This window comes from Rattus norvegicus, chromosome 19 (genome assembly GCF_036323735.1).
Source record: "Rattus norvegicus strain BN/NHsdMcwi chromosome 19, GRCr8, whole genome shotgun sequence".
Lineage (NCBI taxonomy): Eukaryota > Metazoa > Chordata > Mammalia > Rodentia > Muridae > Rattus > Rattus norvegicus.
Window position 1 is genome coordinate 50506465 of NC_086037.1, and position 18830 is coordinate 50525294.

At 47.2% G+C, this 18830-nt stretch overlaps 2 protein-coding genes across 12 annotated transcripts in view; one reads left to right on the plus strand and one right to left on the minus strand.

The window, feature by feature from the left end:
* Positions 1-40: 40 nt before the first annotated feature.
* Positions 41-1951, plus strand: C19h16orf86 (similar to human chromosome 16 open reading frame 86). 3 transcript variants are annotated; one of them, NM_001109129.1, is made up of 4 exons: positions 41-266; positions 505-722; positions 1119-1300; positions 1374-1950. In NM_001109129.1, exons 1-4 carry the CDS (start codon positions 183-185, stop codon positions 1808-1810), a joined length of 921 nt encoding a protein of 306 aa, NP_001102599.1. In that variant the 5' UTR covers positions 41-182; the 3' UTR covers positions 1811-1950. The 3 variants fall into 3 exon arrangements, with proteins under 3 accessions (NP_001102599.1, XP_017456831.1, XP_006255585.1); XM_017601342.3 differs by having other exon boundaries at positions 118-266; positions 1056-1300; positions 1374-1951; XM_006255523.5 differs by having other exon boundaries at positions 118-266; positions 1056-1300; positions 1401-1951.
* Positions 1952-2161: 210 nt separating this feature from the next.
* The window catches only part of Gfod2 (Gfo/Idh/MocA-like oxidoreductase domain containing 2), a 48320-nt gene continuing 31651 nt past the window's right edge, over positions 2162-18830 (minus strand). For 8 of the 9 annotated variants that reach the window (XM_063278026.1, XM_063278025.1, XM_063278027.1 and 5 more), the window contains one exon: positions 2162-9144. In XM_063278026.1, coding sequence (XP_063134096.1) covers positions 8246-9144 — 899 coding nt within the window. In that variant the 3' untranslated portion in view covers positions 2162-8245. The remainder of the gene's footprint in view (positions 9145-18830) is intronic. The other variant, NM_001107421.1, reaches the window with a different exon arrangement.

Consider the following 18830-nt stretch of genomic DNA (forward strand, 5'->3'; position numbering starts at 1 on the left):
ACTAAGGCGAAATGCCTTCTGGGGTTTGTAGTTCCAGATGAGGAGCGAGTCTAAGTCTCGGGTCGCAACAGGATCCTTACCTCTCAACCTGTCTCCCCTACCAACACTGAGCACCGGTCCAGCCCTGCTCTGGGCCTGCGGTCTTCTCTGAGCAACCGTCGAGGGATGCATTGATTCCTGCCATGGCCTCAGCAGGGGCCAAGAGGCAGCCAGAAGCCCAGAATGGGGCAGCAGTAGGGTTAGCCCAGGTTGCAGAGATCCCTGAGGTGACTTGGGCATTTCAAAGCTCAGGAGGAGGAGGGGTAGGGCAGAAGAGCAGGACTCTAGGTGACCCAACCTTCTAACTGCCAGGCCAAGTCCTGCAGGTAGAGGGACCTAAGATTTCCTATTCTGTGGCCAATATGTAGTTAGGAGAGGCCCCCAAACCAAGAGAGATGCCCCAGTTGCAGCAGCTTTGGGCTTTGCCTGACCATGGGCTATCAGTTACCTATGTATGTCTTCTAGTGTCCAGGAACAGAAGAGTGTCTGGTGCCAGCACACGAGACCTGCAGCACTCCAGGTGAAGACAGGTGTCCAGTAGGACACAGCTTAGAGCCAGAGCTCCAGGAGGAAGGAATAAACCTGGGAGAGGAAGGGCTCAATCCAGGGGTGGAAGCAGGAGAGGAGAGAGGACCCAAGCCTACATCATCCATCGTGAGGCCAGCTCATGGGCCCAAGAGAAAGTGAGAGGGCTTTCAAGGGGAAAGGCTGGGGAGGTGGGTCTTAGACCTGGAGATTCCTAAATCCCAATTCCTTCAAGGCAAAGAACCTTGTTTTCTTCTAATGCCCTCACCTCCAGCTCCTGTTTCTCTAGAACAGTTGGGGCGGGGGTGTGGATTTGGGGCTTCTTAGTCTTGTAGGAGACTTAGCTACCATTGAACGCTGGGCCCCTGTTGGGTTTGGAACTTCACTAAGAAATGGACAGTTAACTAGCTCTAGTGTGGCTTGGTGGACAGGCAGGGGTAAGCCCTAGGTTCAAGACACAGGAACCAAAGACTGAAGCCTACCTCTTTCAGGCCTCTTGTCCCAGGCTTGAGTACCCCAGCCCTCCCAGGGCAAAGCTACCATGCCCATCCTAGGGCAGAGGCCGAACTGCCACCAGGGCTGCTGCTACAGAAGGAGGAGCCAGAAGGCAGCCACAGTGAATCCTCGCTGTCATCTAAACAGCACAAAAAAGCCAAGAAACGCAAGAGTGTAGGGGCTCCTGTGCCCCCAGCTGTGGCCAGCGCATCTGCACCCACAGAGACCTTGGGGCTGGAGCGTGAGTGGCAATCCCTGGGCTTTTGTTTTTCCCTTTGTCTTTGAGTCTGACGTGGCACAGCCTGGTGCTCCAGCCTTTGCTGTGCCTTGGGTTCTTGCAGGAAAAGCCCAGCGCCTGCGGCCACTGTACCAGTACATCAACTATTGCAACCCAGAGCTGAATCAGGCAGGGGATGGGGACAGGGAACCGGAGGCTGAGCCTGAGTCGGAGTTAGCCCTGGCTCCTGAGGAGGCAGGTGTGGAGCAGCTGCAGCTGCAGACCTTGCTGCCCATGGCAGGTGAGCTGGGCTTAGGCCTTGCTTTGCCCTGCCCTAATCCATTAGCACCACTGACCCATAATCTTCCTCCTCTGGTAGAGGAGGTTGGAGAGGAGCCTGGGGGTTTGTCTAGTCTAAGGGTGAGTGGCAGCCTCAAGGCTGAGGTGGATAAGACAACCCAAGTGGATATTGACAAGATGTTGAGTGTCTGTGCTGCCCCTCTTGTGCCCCCGCTGTCCCCTCAGTACAAGTGACCCATTGAGAATGTCCGGGTCTAGGCCTAAACTATGGCTTTAAGCCCGTAGGCCTAAGCCATCAGATGGAAGAAGGGATTTAGTCTTTTGTCTATACTTGAGAATTTACGCTCACTGAAAATAAACATTTACCCCCTTTGAGACTGATTCTTCAAATATGATGCCTGAATCAGGAAAGAGGTTGGGGAGAAGGGAGGATGACTGATTATTTGGAACAGTGGGGACCTTGAACGACAGATTCCTGAGCACTACCCAGACTTGTGTCAGAGTGTATGTCTATTCACTCTAGACTGGGAGCCCACAGCAGATCAAAGAACATACACCACCAAAGTCCAACTACAGGGAACAATGTTTCCTTTTTTAAAGATTTATTTGTGTATATGAGCACACTGCAGCTGTCTTCAGACACTCCAGAAGAGGGCATTGGATCCCATTGTAGATGGTTGTGAGCCACCACGTGGTTGCTGGGAACTGAACTCAGGACCTCTGGAAGAGCAGCCAGTGCTCTTAACTGCTGAGCCATCTCTCCAGCCCAAAACCAATGGTTTTTAATGGGATTACTTAAGGGAGCAGAAACAATGCCAAGATGGTTGTATCACCAAAGCTCGACATAGCACGAGTGACAGCTGACAAATATGGAAACCTGGAGCACATTGCATAGTCCGAAGGTAGCGCACCAGGTTGGAGAGTCCTTTCCAGGTATCTCAGTTGGTCTCAACCCCTTCCAGGCAGTTTGTCTGGATTCTGCTTTGTCCAGGCCTCTGGCCTGGATCTGACAATCTTCAGTGCAGCTCAGCTCAGCTTACTTCTGTCTGAAGGTTTGTTACTAACCAGGTGTGGTGTTGCATATCTGTAGCAGATGAGCTAGGCTTAGGCCTTACTTTGCCCTTTCCGTTGGGAGGTAGAAACAGGTGTACAATGAGTTAAAGGCCAGCCTCGTTTGCATAGTAAATTTAAGGCCAGGGTGTACTCTATGAGGATTTGTCTTTAAAAAACCAGGAAAAGGAGCCAGGCTTGGTGATGCACACCTTTAATCCTAGGATTCAGAGGCAGAAACGGGTGACTCTCTAGGTTTGAGGCTAATCTGCCTGGTCCCAGCAGCCAGGACTACACAGAAAAGCCCTTTCTTGAAAAGCTGGAAGAAAAAGGAGGGGGAATAGAGAGATGGCTCTAGTTAAGACTACTTGCTAAGCTTACCTAGGAGGCGCAAGGCCCTGGGTTCGGTCCCCAGCTCCGAAAAAAAGAACCAAAAAAAAAAAAAAAAAAAAAAAAAAAAAAAAAAAAAAAAAAGACTACTTGCTAAGCTGGGCAGTGGTGGCACACTTCTTTAAACCCAGCACTCAGGTGACAGAAGCAGTTGGGGCTCTGTGAGTTAGTGGCCAGCCTGGTCTACAGAGTAAGTTCCAAGACAGACAAGACTACACAGAGAAATCCTCCCTCCCCACACCCTCTCAACAAACCAAACCAAACCAAACCAAACCAAACCAAACCAAACCAAACCATACAAACAAACCAAGAACATTAGCTGTTCCTTCAAAGGATCCAGGTTCAATTCCCAATGCCTCATTCTTTTTTTATTTTTTGTTTTTTTTTTTTTCCAATACCTCATTCTTGATTCCTGTCTTGGGTGATATCTAACCCCCACTTTCAGCCTCTTCCTGTACCAGGTACATACTGTAGTGCACAAACATGCAGGCAAAACACTCAAGTACATAAAGTATTTTTAAAACTGTTCTCTACCCATTGTCATAGAAGCCAGCCTATACTTTGCCCTCAGATGGTCCCTGGTGATGCGTGGTGGTAAATGAATGTATTTTTTGGAGCTGTAAGGCCTTCACTGCAGGACTGCTGCCTCTGGTCTCAAAGACAGCTCTCTGGAAAGAGCTGAGTGAGCGATTTGTGGAGACAAAACTACTGGTCCTCCAAAACCTTTGACAGAGTTTTCCGCATTAAATGCATTTCTTCCTGTCCCAAGCTAAAATTCTGCTGTCACCACTGACCCTGTTCCCTACAAGAGAATCCATCTTCTCTGTTGAGAGGGTCAGCACCAGGGCCTGGACCTCAGACATCTCTGGGTAAGATTCTCAAGTTCCCCTCCCTCTGATCTCTGATCTCACAGATTCATACCAAAATCCTGCTGTATATAGAGTGCTTGATGATGTCACTGTCACAGAGTCCCTGCACTCTTGATGTTGCTGTCACACAGAGTACCTGTACTCTTGATGTCTCTGTCCCTCTAGCATCTTGCTCTTCTTCAAAGCTGCTTTGAAACTATTTAATGGCTCCGTGGAATTCCTTGATCAACCTGGTCTTTTTTTGCTTTCATTTTCCTGGTCTACTATGCCTTTTTTTCCTTCATCCTTCTACCTGGTGCATGACCTTGATACACACACACACACACACACACACACACACACACACACACACACACATACACACACACACACACACACACACACACCCTCTTTCTGCTAAGTCAGGAAGCACTGCATTGCCCTGAATCTGTAGCATTTTTTTTATTCCCACTGTCACTGTGAGTTCTATATCTTCATTAGACTGTGTACCCCTAGATCACACATCATTGGGTCCCCCTACCTAGTGGGAGGCTCCCATCAAAGGCCTCGAGGCATGGAGGCCAAAGTAGAGGAAGATACAGAGGTGGCCGGTACAAAGCAGCTAAAGACATGGAGAGCCCACCAACTCATGCCAGGCCTCTAGAATACTAGCCCAGCACGATCACTGATGGAGATGAGCTGGGCGGATGCAGGTGACAACAGAATTCACATGGTCCACTTTCCTAGCTTCATTTCAGGCTGCTCCCCACATCGCCAGCTTTTCTAATGCTTTCTGGCCCACAGCAAGGTCACTGAGAAGCCATAATGTTGGGACATGTGTCTCCATCTGCCTCCTGCAATGATGACATCAGGTGACGCTGCCCACAGGGGCTATGCAGACACAGTCTTGCCTACTGAGATGACCACTCATGATTTGGGATGTTTCAGAGCTAGATGACTGAGTTTGACTTCCTTATTTTATGACTGAAGTAGAAGATGCCTGCAGAGATATGACTTTATGTTAAACTCGGGTCCTGTCCTACACAGAGTTCTACACCATCTGTGAACCAAAAGATTGTCTGTTGTGGCATGACTCAAGCATACCAACATTTCTTCCTTCTATTCTCCAGGGCTGGAGTGGCAGGGACCTAGTGCTATGAAGATGGTTCATGTTTCTGCTTAAAGAACAATTCTTGAGGCACAGTCCTGCAGGCATGTCTTAGCAGGGTGCATGATGGGCGAGGTCCACTTTCCTAGCATCATTCCAACAGGGCCGTCGGGACAAGTGTTGCTATGCTCATGGAGGGGCACCGATGGTAGGATGAGTGCCATTTACCCTGGGGAGAAGCGATGCCAATAGTTTTATTCCTTAAGAGCCTTTCTGGCCTGAGGTGACCCAGGGACAATGCTGTCCGGGTGTGGAAGATGCCCACAGGAGGGCTTCTCAGTGTAGTAGAAGTAGAGGACATGGCTAGGAGGGACTCAGGCTTCACAAGTGTGAAGGGTTGTGAACAAGCGGGGGTCCTAACGATGATAAACTATTGTAGCCTAAAGAAGGTAAGAGACTTAAGTGAGAGAATGGAGTCAGGCCTACTGTAGCCTATGCTGAAGATAAAATGTTGTCTATTCTGAGAACCACATCTTAGTTGCCCTCCCATGTCCTGCTACACATCTGCTTCTATACATATGCTTGTTTTTAAAAAATGGGTAAAAATATTTTTTTGCTAGAAACCTGTAATATATAAAACATAAAGCCACCAATCAGGAAAATGACCAAAGGTGATACTGTATATCCAATCAATAATAGAGAGTGCTTGAGACAACAGATCCGGGGATGATTGATACAATACAGCCGAGTTCTCCGTCCCTCCGAGTACAGATGGTATCTTGGGGGTCTGCTTCTCTCATAGCTTGACATTGTTGAGAGGTTGCTTATGAAGCAAAGAACAAGGAAGACGGAGTTGTCGAGGGAGGTAGGAAATGGATATCATGACTGGGTAAGTAAAAAGCCTTGATTTGCTTTGAGGTTGAAAACTTGAAAGTTCTCATCTGACTAGGGTATATCAAAGGCAGCTAACTCAAGAAACTTCTACCTAAAAGTATAGTCCTGGGAACTGCTGCATTCTTCCAGGAGGGGGCGCTGCAGGATAAGTCTAGAACTAGTTTGGCTGGCTCACCCCTGGGCTCTCAGCCACAAGCTTTGGAGCCATAAAGGCTCAGCTCACCTCATCCTCGGGGACTGCAAGTTCTTGTTCCAGAGAGATGGAAAGATGTCAGGGGTGTGGATCTAGACTCTGAGAAGTGCCCTCAAAGTCACTGTGTCTTCATAAAAGTAGTCCCGCCCAATGTCCACTTACCACCTGCTCCAACACTGGGAGTAGTTCTCCGAGCATAAACTTTCTATAAAACCTATGCACCACTTCTGGGTCAGCAAACCACTTTTTCACAGGTACATCTTTGGTCTTCCTGGCCATTCTCAACTTAGGTGGAATCTTGGCATATTAGTTAAACAGACAAGGACAGCTGAGATGAGCGTACTAGAAACGGGCAGTCTTGTTAGCTTCCTGAGGGTGGGCACTGTGCAGAGCCTTCGTAGATAAGGCTAGGCTAAATCCTGCTGCAGGTCAATACCTAAGTGTCTGAGAGAAGTTTGCCCAGTGTTGGAATAAGAGCAGTATGAGGTGAGGAGCTAAAGTCTTGACCTAGCAACTTTGCTTCTCTGCTCCTCCTGGTCAGAGATAATGGGCATGGATATTTTTTGTTTTGTTTTGAGACATGTTCTTGGCTGAGTTGGATACTCTATATAAATCAGGCAGGCCTTGAACTTGGTTTACTCTGGAGGACCAGCACAGCAACAGCCCTCCAACTTTACCTCACAAAGACAACATTTGAAATCAGACAGTGCAGGGAAATAGGTCCGATGATTTCTACAAGTGGGGCCAAGAGGAAGAGGAAGAGGAAGAGGAAGGGCCTCCCCAGGCCTTTTTGGCAAGGAGCCCAGATAAGGAGGAGGAAAACTGAAGAAAGAACAGACTTCATTGAGACTTCACAATCCAGAAGACTGACAAGGGAAACAAAGCGGGCAGATTCGTCCTCCTTCAAGCCCCCACCCAGCTGACCCGTCCCTGTCCCTATCTACGATAGCCAGTTAATAAGCACAGCTGGTGACTTGCTGGCTGACTCAAGTAGTGCCAGTTAAACCTGTTCCAAAGGAATGGCACAGGCCCCTTCCTCCTTAAGCTCCTCCCCTGAGGGCTCTCCTGGAGCCAGCTACACTATAGCTTCCAGAACAGAACCCTGGGACTGGAGATGGCTCAGCAGTTAAAGGTTCAGTTCCCAGAAATCCACATGAGGTACCTCACTTCTTGCTCCAGGAAATCTGATGCCATCTTCTGGCCTCTTCGGGCACCTGAACTCATGTGCACACAAACACAGACACACATACGTACACATAAATAAATGATACATCTTAAAAAAATAAAAGAACCTCTCATGACATCCAGGCTAGGGGTCCCAGGCGCCTGTCTTCTTGGAACGGCAGGTTTGGCAACAGCCTAACAGGGAGCCTCATATCCTCTCTGCTGCAGACATTTGGGGAGCTTTGGGGGGTTCAGCCATGAGCTAAGTCATTCGCTGATGGGTAGCCCATGAAGAAAGGAGAAAACAACTGACCTACAGCCATAAACAAGCCTTCCATTATTAAAGAAACCCAATCCGAAACAAACGACCACACACCATGATGTCACTTTTCTTTTCTGCCTTATTTACTGACATTTCTCAGATGTTCTACAGTTCCCCCTTTGTCTCCTCTCTGCCAAGTCACAGGCCCTCCTCCCTAGAGTTATGTATAACACAGAAATCTCCTTTTTCTCTTGGAAGGGCTTACAAGGGGGCTGAAAAGGTCTGATCACATGGAGGGTGGGGGAAGATCCCTAAGGACTACCCTGCCACCCTCTCCAGTCCTGAGATACCCTGGTCGGAGACAGACAAGGTTCCTTGCCTTCTCCCCTTAGGACTCAACCAAGCTAGCTCCTTACTGGGTCTTCTTGTCCTATCAGACCACACTTCAGCCTGAAGAGCCCACAGCCCACTGGTCCTACTCACTGGCAGAGCCACAAGGGGCCAGGTTACAGCCCTACCCTGTGGGCCCACAGCTAGCCTAAGCTACGACAGCAGGAGCATTTGCTGCCTTGCAAGTCTGAGGAGTCAATGATGGACGGATGGATAGGTTTTTTCCCTTGGCCACCTTCAGTTGGCTCCTAACCCTGGCCCAAGCTAATTTATTAAACAAGACGCTGTGTCTCTGCTATAGCCAATCACAGCTCCCAGTGCCGTCCCTGGGCCCTCCGCCCCGCGGACAGGCGGAAGTGCATGTGCAGGCTCACAGGTTGTTCCGCTGAAGTGTTTCACTTAGATTCTGGTTGGCATCTGGCTCCTCTGTCAGCAGCTCCACAGTTTCCCACTCCCCAGATCGGCTGGACCTTTTAATGGCATCTACCACGCTCTGCATATACAGTCCGTCCTCAAATGAGGCAGCCATAGAGACAGGGGTGCGGTCCCAGGTACGGCGATCCCCCTGCCCCTGGAAGGATTGACGCAAGGCCTGAACCATATAGACCATACCTTTCAAGTAAAGCAGTGGGACATCCTGGGGACCCTGCTCAGGAAGCCCTGCACCCACAGCCAGCGAGTCTCTCACTAGCAGCTCCTCCTGCGCAGCAGAGTTCTTCTGCCCATAGAGGTCAGCTCCCCGGGCAACAAGGCGCCCTGCTGAGCCCACTACCATGACCTCATGCACAAAGGCACCAGGCATGTTGAAGTTGAGTGTCACTGTGCTGCATACCCCCCCACCCATGAGCATCTGAAAAAAACAGAAGTCGTCACTGGTGACATGCCGGATGCCACGGATGGTGGCATTCTGCCTCACAAAGGTCTTGAGGAGCCCATGCACCTTCTCTGCTTTCTGGCCAGTCAAATGGGTCAGCAGGTCCACAATATAGGTACCCATGGTGTGCAGGCCCCCGCCACCCATAAGCTCATCACAAATCCAGCCATAGCTGGAGCTGAGCAGGCTCCCGGAGTAGATGCGGGCATCGCAGATCATCACGGCCCCCACATAGTGTTCTGCTATCAGCTGTTTCATGCGCACAAAGGCAGGTAGGAAGCGCAGAACGTTCCCCACGAGGCTCATCAGCTGTGGGTAGTAGCGAGATGCAGTCACCATCCGGAAGGCATCTACGGATGTTGCTGCCTTCTCACACACCACGTTCTTCCCAATTCCTGTAACAAAAGACAATGGGAAAAATTCAAAGTTTCTTGTAGGGGGGAAAAACAATCTTTTGTTTGTTTTTGTTTTTGAAACAGGTTTCTCTAGGTAGCTTTGGCTGTCCTAGAACTCATTCTGTAGACCAGGCTAGCCTCAAACTCGGAGATCTGCCTGCCTCTGCCTCCCAGGTGCACCACCATCACACAAATTTCTCAAGCCAGTTAAGGTGGGATAGGACTATAATCTCAGTATTTGGGGTCGGGGTAGGGGTGGAGACAGAAAGATCTGGATTATATAACATTCAGTCTACACACACACACACACACACACACACACACACACACACACACCCCTCCAAGGAAGAAGGCCTAGAAATGTTGCTCTAGAAATAGGTGATCTGGAGCAGAGGGAGGAGACTTAGAGCGTCAGGAAAAGCTCTCAGTAACAAGCTCCAAGAGTAACAAGTTCTTTCAGTAGAGTGTGGTGGGTACTGGGGATGGCCAGGACCAAGGGAGGCCTGACAGGGGAGTTCCTGGTGCTAAGGAACAAAGGGTATGCAGAAAGGGGGTGACCTATGTCAAGACTTTAAGGCAGGGAATTGCTGACATCCTGGGTGCATGCCAGGACACAGAGCCAGAGAGACTAGGTGGTATTTAAAGTGATATGAGAAAGTACCCAGACAACAGGCATCCCTCCCTCCCAAGACATTCAAGGTGGAGGTGTAATCCAAAATGGGGCTCTGGGGATTCCTTTCTTCAAATCTTCCCCATCTAAATTTCCTGGGTCAAAAAAAAAAAAAAAAATCACTGGAGGCACCTATTATATGCCACTTTTCAAAAGATTTTTTTGTCTGTGTGGTGTATGCAAGTGTGTATGTTTGTATGTGGAGTGTGTGTGTGGATCTGGTCACATAATTTGTGCCCATGGAGGCCCAAAGCTAAAATCAGGTGTCCTCTTCTGACACTTTCCTTTTGAGACATTGTCTCCCTATGTAGTTATGTAACTACATCTGGCCTGGAACTCACTCTGCAGACCAGGCTGGCCTTGAACCCAAGTTCCTCCTGCCTGTGCCTCCTAAGTGCTGAGATTATAGGTATATACTGTCATACCAGGCCACTTTATTTTTTGAGTCAAAGGTTTGGTCCCTGACACTTGGTGCTACTGGGAAAGGAAATCTCTGGACAGAAGCAAGGCCACTGGAAGTTGTACCTTTGAATGGGCTGCCAGGAAGCACAGTTTTGCTCCTAAACTGGATGGGGTGGCCCACACTTGCAATCATAGCAACTGGAGGTTGAAAGGGGAAGGTCATGAGCTTGAGGCCAGCCAAGGCTACACTGGGAGAGCCTGTTTCTAATAGATACACAGAACAGTCTTGTTCTACCATATGCTCCTTGCCTTTCTGATCTACCTAACAAGGGTCCAGAGAAGACATAGCTACCATCATGGCTAATGGCTAAAACCTCAAGCAAAGCAAACCTTTGCCCTTGAACTCACAGAGAGTCCACTGCCTGCTGCCTCCCTCAAGTGCTGGGATTAGGTCTGACACTACTCCCTGCAAGACTTTCCTTTCCTTTGTATATCTCAAATATTTGGTTCTAGTGGTGGAAATCTAACATAAAACTTAATATGGTTTTCAGATTAACTTCTCCCAAAAAAACTTTCCAATGGCTTTATATCTCAGTCAGAGTAAAAGTCAAAGTCCTGGCACCAGGCATGGTAATACATGCCTGTAATTCTAGCAGTTGGGAGACTATGAGTTGGAGGCCAGCCTTGACTACTCCAAAAGGCCTTGTTTCATAAATAGGGCTGGCAAGATGGCTTAGTGGGGGTTTGGGGGAAGCGCTAGTTGTGCAAGCTGATGACTTAAGTACAATCCCCAGATTCTATGGTAGGAAGAACTGACTTCAGGAAGTCTGCTGAGCGACCCACCATGTACTCTGTGGCACAAGCACACCTGCATTCACACACACACACAGACACACACAGACACACACACTCATTCACACACACGCACATATATACACACACTCACACACATACTCATATACACACACATATACACACACATATATATACACACACTCATACACATACACTCATATACACACTCATACATATACACACTTATATGCACACACTGACACACTCATATACACACATACACACTCACATATATACACACTCATACATACACACTCATATACACACTCATACATATACACACTCATACACATACACACTCATATACATACATACATACACACACCAACATCCTATATACACATACAGAATAATAAAATTGAAAAGTACAAACTTGCCTGGCCTATTAATTCAATTCCAGTCTGGAAATTCAGAAAGACCCAGTCTTAGAATAAAAAGTGTGGGGAACTGGAGAGACGGCTCAGTGGTTAAGAGCACTGACTGCTCTTCCAGAGGTTCAGACTTCAGTTCCCAGCAACCACATGGTGGCTCACAACCATCTGATGCCCTCTTCTGGTGTGTCTGAAGACAGTGACAGTGTACTTATATGGAATAAATAAATAAATCTTTAAAAAAAAAGTGTGGGATGATGTCACAGGTGAGGCAGGCACAAGACAGAATGAGGCCTGTCATTGGGCAAGAAGGAAGGATGGGTGGGAGAAAAGTTTGAAGGAAGAGGAGGAGATGGGAATGGAAGAGGGGAGGAGACGGCAGAGTAGCCAAGGAGAGACAGCATGGAAGCTGACCTTAGGATTCCCCGCTGTACCTTTACAGGTTGCTATGAATGTTCTTAAGGGATGGATGTGTACCAGGCTTCGTATGTTTAGGTGGGCAATTATATCTTACCAATTGGATCAGAGATTATTGTGTTGTGTGTTTTTTCTTGAAGCGATTTAAGTGTAAGAGAGTGTGCGGTGACTAGAGACACTGGGCCGCCACAGAGTTGGGATGTGTGTTTCTGGCATGGAAACCTGCCTTGGGAACTAGATAGGTAGAGAGATTGCTGCCAGGCTCAGAGAGAGGCCTTCGGCAGTGTAATATGGGAGGGAGCAGAGCAGGTGAGAGGCTTTGCTGACTAAGACTTGAGATATCTAGCAGATATCATGGGGCACCGCAGTGCTGGACCTAGTGGGAGATAAAAGACAAACTCTTTTTTTTTTTTTTTCTTTTTTTCAGATCTGGGGACCAAACACAGGGCCTTGCTCTCGCTAGGCAAGCGCTCTACCGCTGAGCTAAATCCCCAACCCCTCTTTTTTTTTTTTTTTTTTTAATTTTACAAGAACAAAAAGCAAAAGAGGATTAGCTGGAACACAGCCCAACTCTTACCCAGCATGCTCTAGGGTCAATCCCCAGGCACTGAAAAGACACACAATCCTATTAGTGGTCTATGGATAGGACCTTGATTTCTGACCAGAGACCCTTCCAAAGTTTTCATTTAGCTCTTTTTCCTATCATGGTCCCTCCTTTGCTCACCCTGTACTGGCTGCTCACTGGAGACGGTGCATCTGTGTTCCAGAGCCTTGTGGTTAGAAAGAGGCAATGATTATTAGCACCAAAGAAGGGACAGGTAGAACCAGACATCATCATAGCCAGAGAAGTCTTGAGTGGGATGACAAAGTTCCTGATTCTGATGGAAGGGCATCGAACAGTGTGTGTCATCTGGAGACATACACCAGGACAGTGTGTGTCCTCTTGGTTCCCGAGGTACTGTGTGGTTTGAGACACAACCTCTAAACCTTGATGTCCCTGTCCTGGGTCCTTACTCTACTCCATGTCCCTCTAGGTATACAGATTTGCAAGAGCCCTGCTGTTTGCTACCTTGGTTACAAATGCTTTCTGTAACTAATAACATGAGGCAAAGGGTGAAGGGCAGTGGTTCACTACCCGACAGTTTATTCTGAAGGATGGGTTCTGTCTACAGAATCCATGCTGAACCCATTTCCCCACAAACACTGGTTACCACTGACTATAAATTTTGTAGTGAAAAAAAGAAAAAGAAAATCTATACAAATGCTGACGTCTCCCATGATGGATGGATGGCTTCCAGTCTGCCAAATAGCCAGAAAATGCCAACTATTAGCGGTAAACTTAGGCACTGGAGTCAGAAATTTCTGTCACCAAAAATTTTCTCAGTTCACACTGAATGACTGGCAGCTCCTGTCAATGTGTGTGAGTTTTGGCTTTTTGCATTTTTTTTTTAACTGTAAAATGAGTCAGCCCACCTTCCAGGGAGGATGGCCGAATTAACTGAGGTAGCACGGAAAGGAATGCACCTGGCTCAGCACAACTGCCAGTGGCTCACTTTTACCTTCATCCCAGGAGAGGATGGACCATCGAATGCTAAGGCAGAAGGGCTTCCTGTAACTCAGACTTTAAGATTCACCAGTGCTACAGTTTCTAGGCAAATAGTTTCTTTACTATTTTGAAATGTTTTTTCTTTCTTTTGGGGGAGCATGGGGTTGAGATAAGGTCTTACTCTGTCGGTCAGGCTACTTTCAAACTTACCTCCCAACCACCCTGATCCTCAAGCAGTCACAGAACATTAACCATCGACACATAATCGAGTCCCAGGCCTGAACTCTCAGAATGCTGAATATCTGTCTACAGTAAGGTGCACAAGTAGAACCTGGTGTCACTACGTCAGGCCCTCCCTCCATCTCCTGCTCTTCTCCTGCCAACTGAAGCTTCACAACAGGTACTGGTAGGATAACAAGAGAATAGCTAGCTAGCTCATGGTCACATGTCAGGGCAGGAACCCAGGCCCAGGGCAGGGGCCAGGCTTTTGCACTGGGGCCCTGCAGGAGGGAAAGGAGTCCCCAGCTGCTATTACTCCTGCTTCTGCAGTCTCTCCAGAGTTCTCCCACATCTGCAATTTCTAGGGACAATTGCCATTTGGCTGTTAAACACACGTGGCTGGCCAGGGAGGTATAATTAGATTCTCAGACACAAAACCCACAGAGAGTTGCAGTTCTGCCCACCCAGGAACTTCTTGTTATACTAACACTCTGTTCAGTTTGTGACAACCACTAAAGGGTGGGGAAGTGAAGTGGTTTTGGTGGAGCATGGGAACAAAACCCCACTTTCAGCATGCCCAATAGAGGAGCTTTTTTTTTTTTTTTTTGTTCTTTTTTTCAGAGCTGGGGACTGAACCCAGGGCCTTGCGCTTCCTAGGCAAGCGCTCTACCACTGAGCTAAATCCCCAACCCCAAGAAGAGCATAGAACCCAGGAGTCTTATTGCATGGAAAGCAGAAGTATTAAGATGCAATCAGGGGGCTGGGGATTTAGCTCAGTGGTAGAGCACTTACCTAGGAAGCGCAAGGCCCTGGGTTCGGTCCCCAGCTCCGAAAAAAAAAAGAACCAAAAAAAAAAAAAAAAACCTTCAACTTTCTGTTAGACTTGGGTTATCTTGAAATACATGCATGTATATAAGTTTATTTAGCTCTCCTTCCAGGAAATCAAAAGAGGCGTTACTGAATGAAAACTGCTGCTTGCTTCCTGTCAGCAGGAGATGGAGTTCCTGAGAACTTTCTAAATGCTGCAGTGCTGGGGTTGAACCCAGGGCCTCCAGCATGCTCAGACCATACTCTGAGCTTTATCCCCAGCCCCCATGAGTACTTTTTACCTCAGGTTTTCTGGAGGGTAAATATGTTTCAAGCTGCCAGCCTCTGGCTAGCTATAGCTCCCTTATAGCTAGAACTGCACTAGTCCTCCTCAGAACATGCTCTTTGTTCCTTAGTAACACATAGAAGTGAGGTTCACAGGCGGGGCTCAGACACCTGCATTTTCCCTGTCTCTACTGAGAGGTCTGAGAGTGAATGATTTGTACAGTAGAGTGGACAGGGAGCCCAAGAGGGGCCTCGCTCTTATGTATTATGTTTAATAAAATCCAGGGAGATACACTAACAAAAACTTCCTTATTCATTATTACTGCATGTGTTGGCACATGGATGGGTATGTGTGTATGTATGTGGAGTGTATGTGGTGCCTTGGTGTACGTGGAGAGAAAGGCCAGAGGACAACTATGTGGAGTTGGTTCTCTCCTTTCACCTTCATGCAGGTTCCAGAGACTGAGTTCAGGCTGTTAAGCTCGGATGGCGAGTGCCTTTACCCACTGAGCTGTCTCCATAGTTCCCACTCTCCTTTTGTCATTAAAATGGTTTTATGAAGCTGGAGCAATGGTTGGCTCAGTGGTTAAGAACACTTGCTTCTCTTGCAGAGGACGTGGGTTCGGTTCCCATTGCCTACATGGTGTTCACAAATATCTGCAATGCCAGTTCCTGGGCATTCAGGTCCCTCTTCTGGCCTCCTCAAATTCCAGGCATGCATGTGGTATTCAAGATCTCTCTAATAGTCTTGGCTGTCCTGACACTCACTATGTAGACCAGGCTAGCTTCAAACTCACAGAGATCCCACCTGCTTCTGCCTCCTGAGCACTGGGACTAAAGGTGTGCACCTCACATCTGGCTTGACTACTAGAAACGGGAGTTTGAAAACCAGCAGAGCAGGCGCTTGCTCTTAGCCCCAGCATTCTTTCCTGGTCACATCTTAGCTCTCTGTCCACTAGCAAAGTGAACTATGTGGGTAGAAACCGTAAATGTTTTAATTACCCAGTATGTCAGGTCCTGGCCTAAGCACTGGAGAAACACAGTATCAATCATGGGCTTAACTTGAAGACTTACACTTCAGGGGTTCATACAATAAAATGTAGACTGCATAGCAGGAATCTGGTCTGACCTGAGTTGAGGGAGGCTTCCTAAGGAACTGAAGTTCTTGAGATTAAATTATCTGGGTCAGTCCGCTTGGAGAGAAATCTTTTGTTATCCTAATAGCCCACAAGAAAAGAATCAGTAAACTTAATGTGTGTGTATAAAATTAATTTTATAAACTTTATTATTTAACAACAATAAACCTTTTTTTTTTCTTTTTTCTTTTTTTCAGAGCTGGGGACCGAAACCCAGGGCCTTGCGCTCGCTAGGCAAGCGCTCTACCGCTGAGCTAAATCCCCAACCCCTAACAATAAACCTTTTAAATAAAACACATCAAAATTAACCAGAGCCCCCTCTTCTGGTGAGTCTGAAGACAGCTACAGTGTGCTTATATATATATATGAAATGAAATAAATAAGTAAATCTTTAAAAAAGAAAAGAGAAAAAAAAATTAACCAGAGCCAAAGCTCAGTGAATTTCTATATAATAATTATATAGCCATTCTGAACTTCACATTGGATTTTACGCTTTCACTACGGAATATATTTTTATGTACTTATCCATCACCAAATATGAAAAAACCTTGGCAGAATTAGAACTAGGAGAAGAATTATCTTCTTATCTTCTTTTATAACTCAGACTTGGGAGCTGTCTCACTGGGTGTCTGCTGTACATGCTTGAGGACTTGAGTATGGAAACCTAGCACCCATGTAAAAACCTGGTGCAGTGGCATGTACAAATCACCTCAGTGCTTAGGGCTGGGAGACAGAGAGGGACAGAGCCCAGGGGGTTAGCTGACTTTCAACTCTATGTTTAGTGTCTCAAAAGAGAGAGTAGGGATGGAGAGTGGACTCAGTGGTTAAGAATGTCAACCGTTCTTGCAGAAGCCACAAGTTCAAGTCCCAGCACCCGCACTGGGCAGCTCATTGCTGCCTGTAAGTGCAGCTCCTTGGGCTCCTGCAGACCCACATATAACCCCCTCCCACAAAATGAGAAATAAAATTACCTAATATCAACCTCTACTCTCACAACCTCTACTCTGTTCACAAAGGGGAATATACATTCCCACACAGTATGGACAAATGCACAAACAAAAGACTAAAAACTTCTGCCTACATTCCAAGACCTAAAGTTATCATATCTTAAATTCCTGGGCCTCAGCTCCATTTCTGTCTTTTGTTTGGGGCACTGGGGACTGAACCCAGAGCCTCATGTACACTAGCTCTACCCCGAGTTATAACTCCAGGTCCTAAAGGGTCTCAGGTTCAAAGGAAACCTTTGAGGAGTCAGTTCATTTCCTCCACCACGTGGGTTCAGCCTTGGCAGCAAGTATCCACAAACCCGTCTCACTGGCTCTCTTCCTTTTCTTTTCTTTTTTAAACAGTTTTTCATATATCCCAAGCTGTCCTTAAACTCACTACGGAGGCAAAAATGATTCCTGCCCTACTGCCTAAATGCTAGGGTTTGGGTATGTACTGTTGAGATTTTGTCTTTTGCTGTCTATTTTAATGCTAAGTGTGGACCCCAAGACCTGGATTCTGTACTTAGCCCCTGTGACCCTGCCCCAAGTTATTTCTGATTGGGGAATAAAGATGCCAATAGTCAATAGCTGCAGAAGAGACATAGGTGGGGTTTAGGTTTCTTGGTCTTGGTGGGGAGGGAGGGAGGAGGAGGAAGAAGAGAAAGAAGAGAAGTAGGAGGTGAAAGAGAAAGAGGAGGAAGAAAAAGAGAAGAAAGAAGAGGAGGAAGAAGACGAGGAGGAAGAGGAGAACAATGGCAGGAAGGAGGAGAAGCCAGCTGCCATGGGTTAGCTGAACCATAAAAACATGTCCCTGAGGTCTGGTCTATTAGAGTTAGGAGCAGCCCAGATGAAACAGTAAGCAGTAAGGAATAACGTGGGGTTATCGATGAGAAAGTGGATTCTAACAGCATGGAGGCTAGGGATCTGCCAGCTCTTATGCTGATTGAGGCTAACTGTAAATATAAAAGCTGTGTATGTGTGTGTTTTAATCCAGGAACTCAATAAACCAAAGGCAGGGTAGAAACCCCGGGCTGCAGTTTAAACAATTCCTACAACATATACCACCACACTTAAGTCTTACGTGGTTCTTTCTTTTTTTTTTTTTTTTTTTTTGGTTCTTTTTTTCGGAGCTGGGGACCGAACCCAGGGCCTTGCGCTTCCTAGGCAAGCGCTCTACCACTGAGCTAAATCCCCAACCCGTCTTACGTGGTTCTTAAGACTGAATCTTGGTTTTCATCCATGCAGGCAAACACTCTAGCAACTGACTACATCCACAGCCCATCAGTTCCTCTAGTTAACAACCATATCACTATGTGTCTGTGACCTCAGACACTGTGTGCATCAGAACCACCGAGGAAGCTTGCCCAGACAGTGTGGCACCCACCCCAGAGAGGCGGGAAATCTGAGGTGCTTGAGAAATTACACTTCTGTCCCAGGTAACATTGCCTCTTTGGTGGGGCTGTGCAGGGATCCTTGCAGTGCAGGGTGGGGTATGGGGTATGGCATGTGGGGTGGGGTGTACGACACCAGACTAGTTTTGCGAGAACGCACAGTGGGTGCTGGATTAGACAACGCTCAGGGCACCAGCAAGCCTCACTGTTCTTTTACTTTGTGTCTGCGAAGGCTAGAAGATATGGTTCCACTAACTGACATGGGAGGAAAGAAGTATGAAAACATCGATCTGGGTCACATATGTCCTTACATGGACTGCAAGTCTGTGTCTGCTATGTGCCTCACATTACTGTCTTCACACTCTGTGTCTTTTATAGGCTTACCGTATTATATCACAACCCACGATACATGCTTAGGTAGTGGAAACTTCAGGTAATTGTGAAAATTTCTCACATGCTACAGGTCTAAAGGAGCTGAGCTAAAATTAGACTATTCCAACAGCTACCAACTAAGTCATTGTCTTGTCTTCTTCCAATTCCTAAAAGACTGCAGTTACAAAGCTTAGAACCTTAATTAAAAACAACAGTAACACACAAAGAA

Coding starts and splice junctions, on each gene's coding strand:
- C19h16orf86 (XM_017601342.3), top strand. CDS start 183: ATGGCCTCAGCAGGGGCCAAGAGGCAGCCAGAAGCCCAGAATGGGGCA. Junction 267..504: donor AGGTTGCAGAGATCCCTGAG/GTGACTTGGGCA, acceptor TATGTCTTCTAG/TGTCCAGGAACAGAAGAGTG. Junction 723..1,055: donor GCTCATGGGCCCAAGAGAAA/GTGAGAGGGCTT, acceptor TACCTCTTTCAG/GCCTCTTGTCCCAGGCTTGA.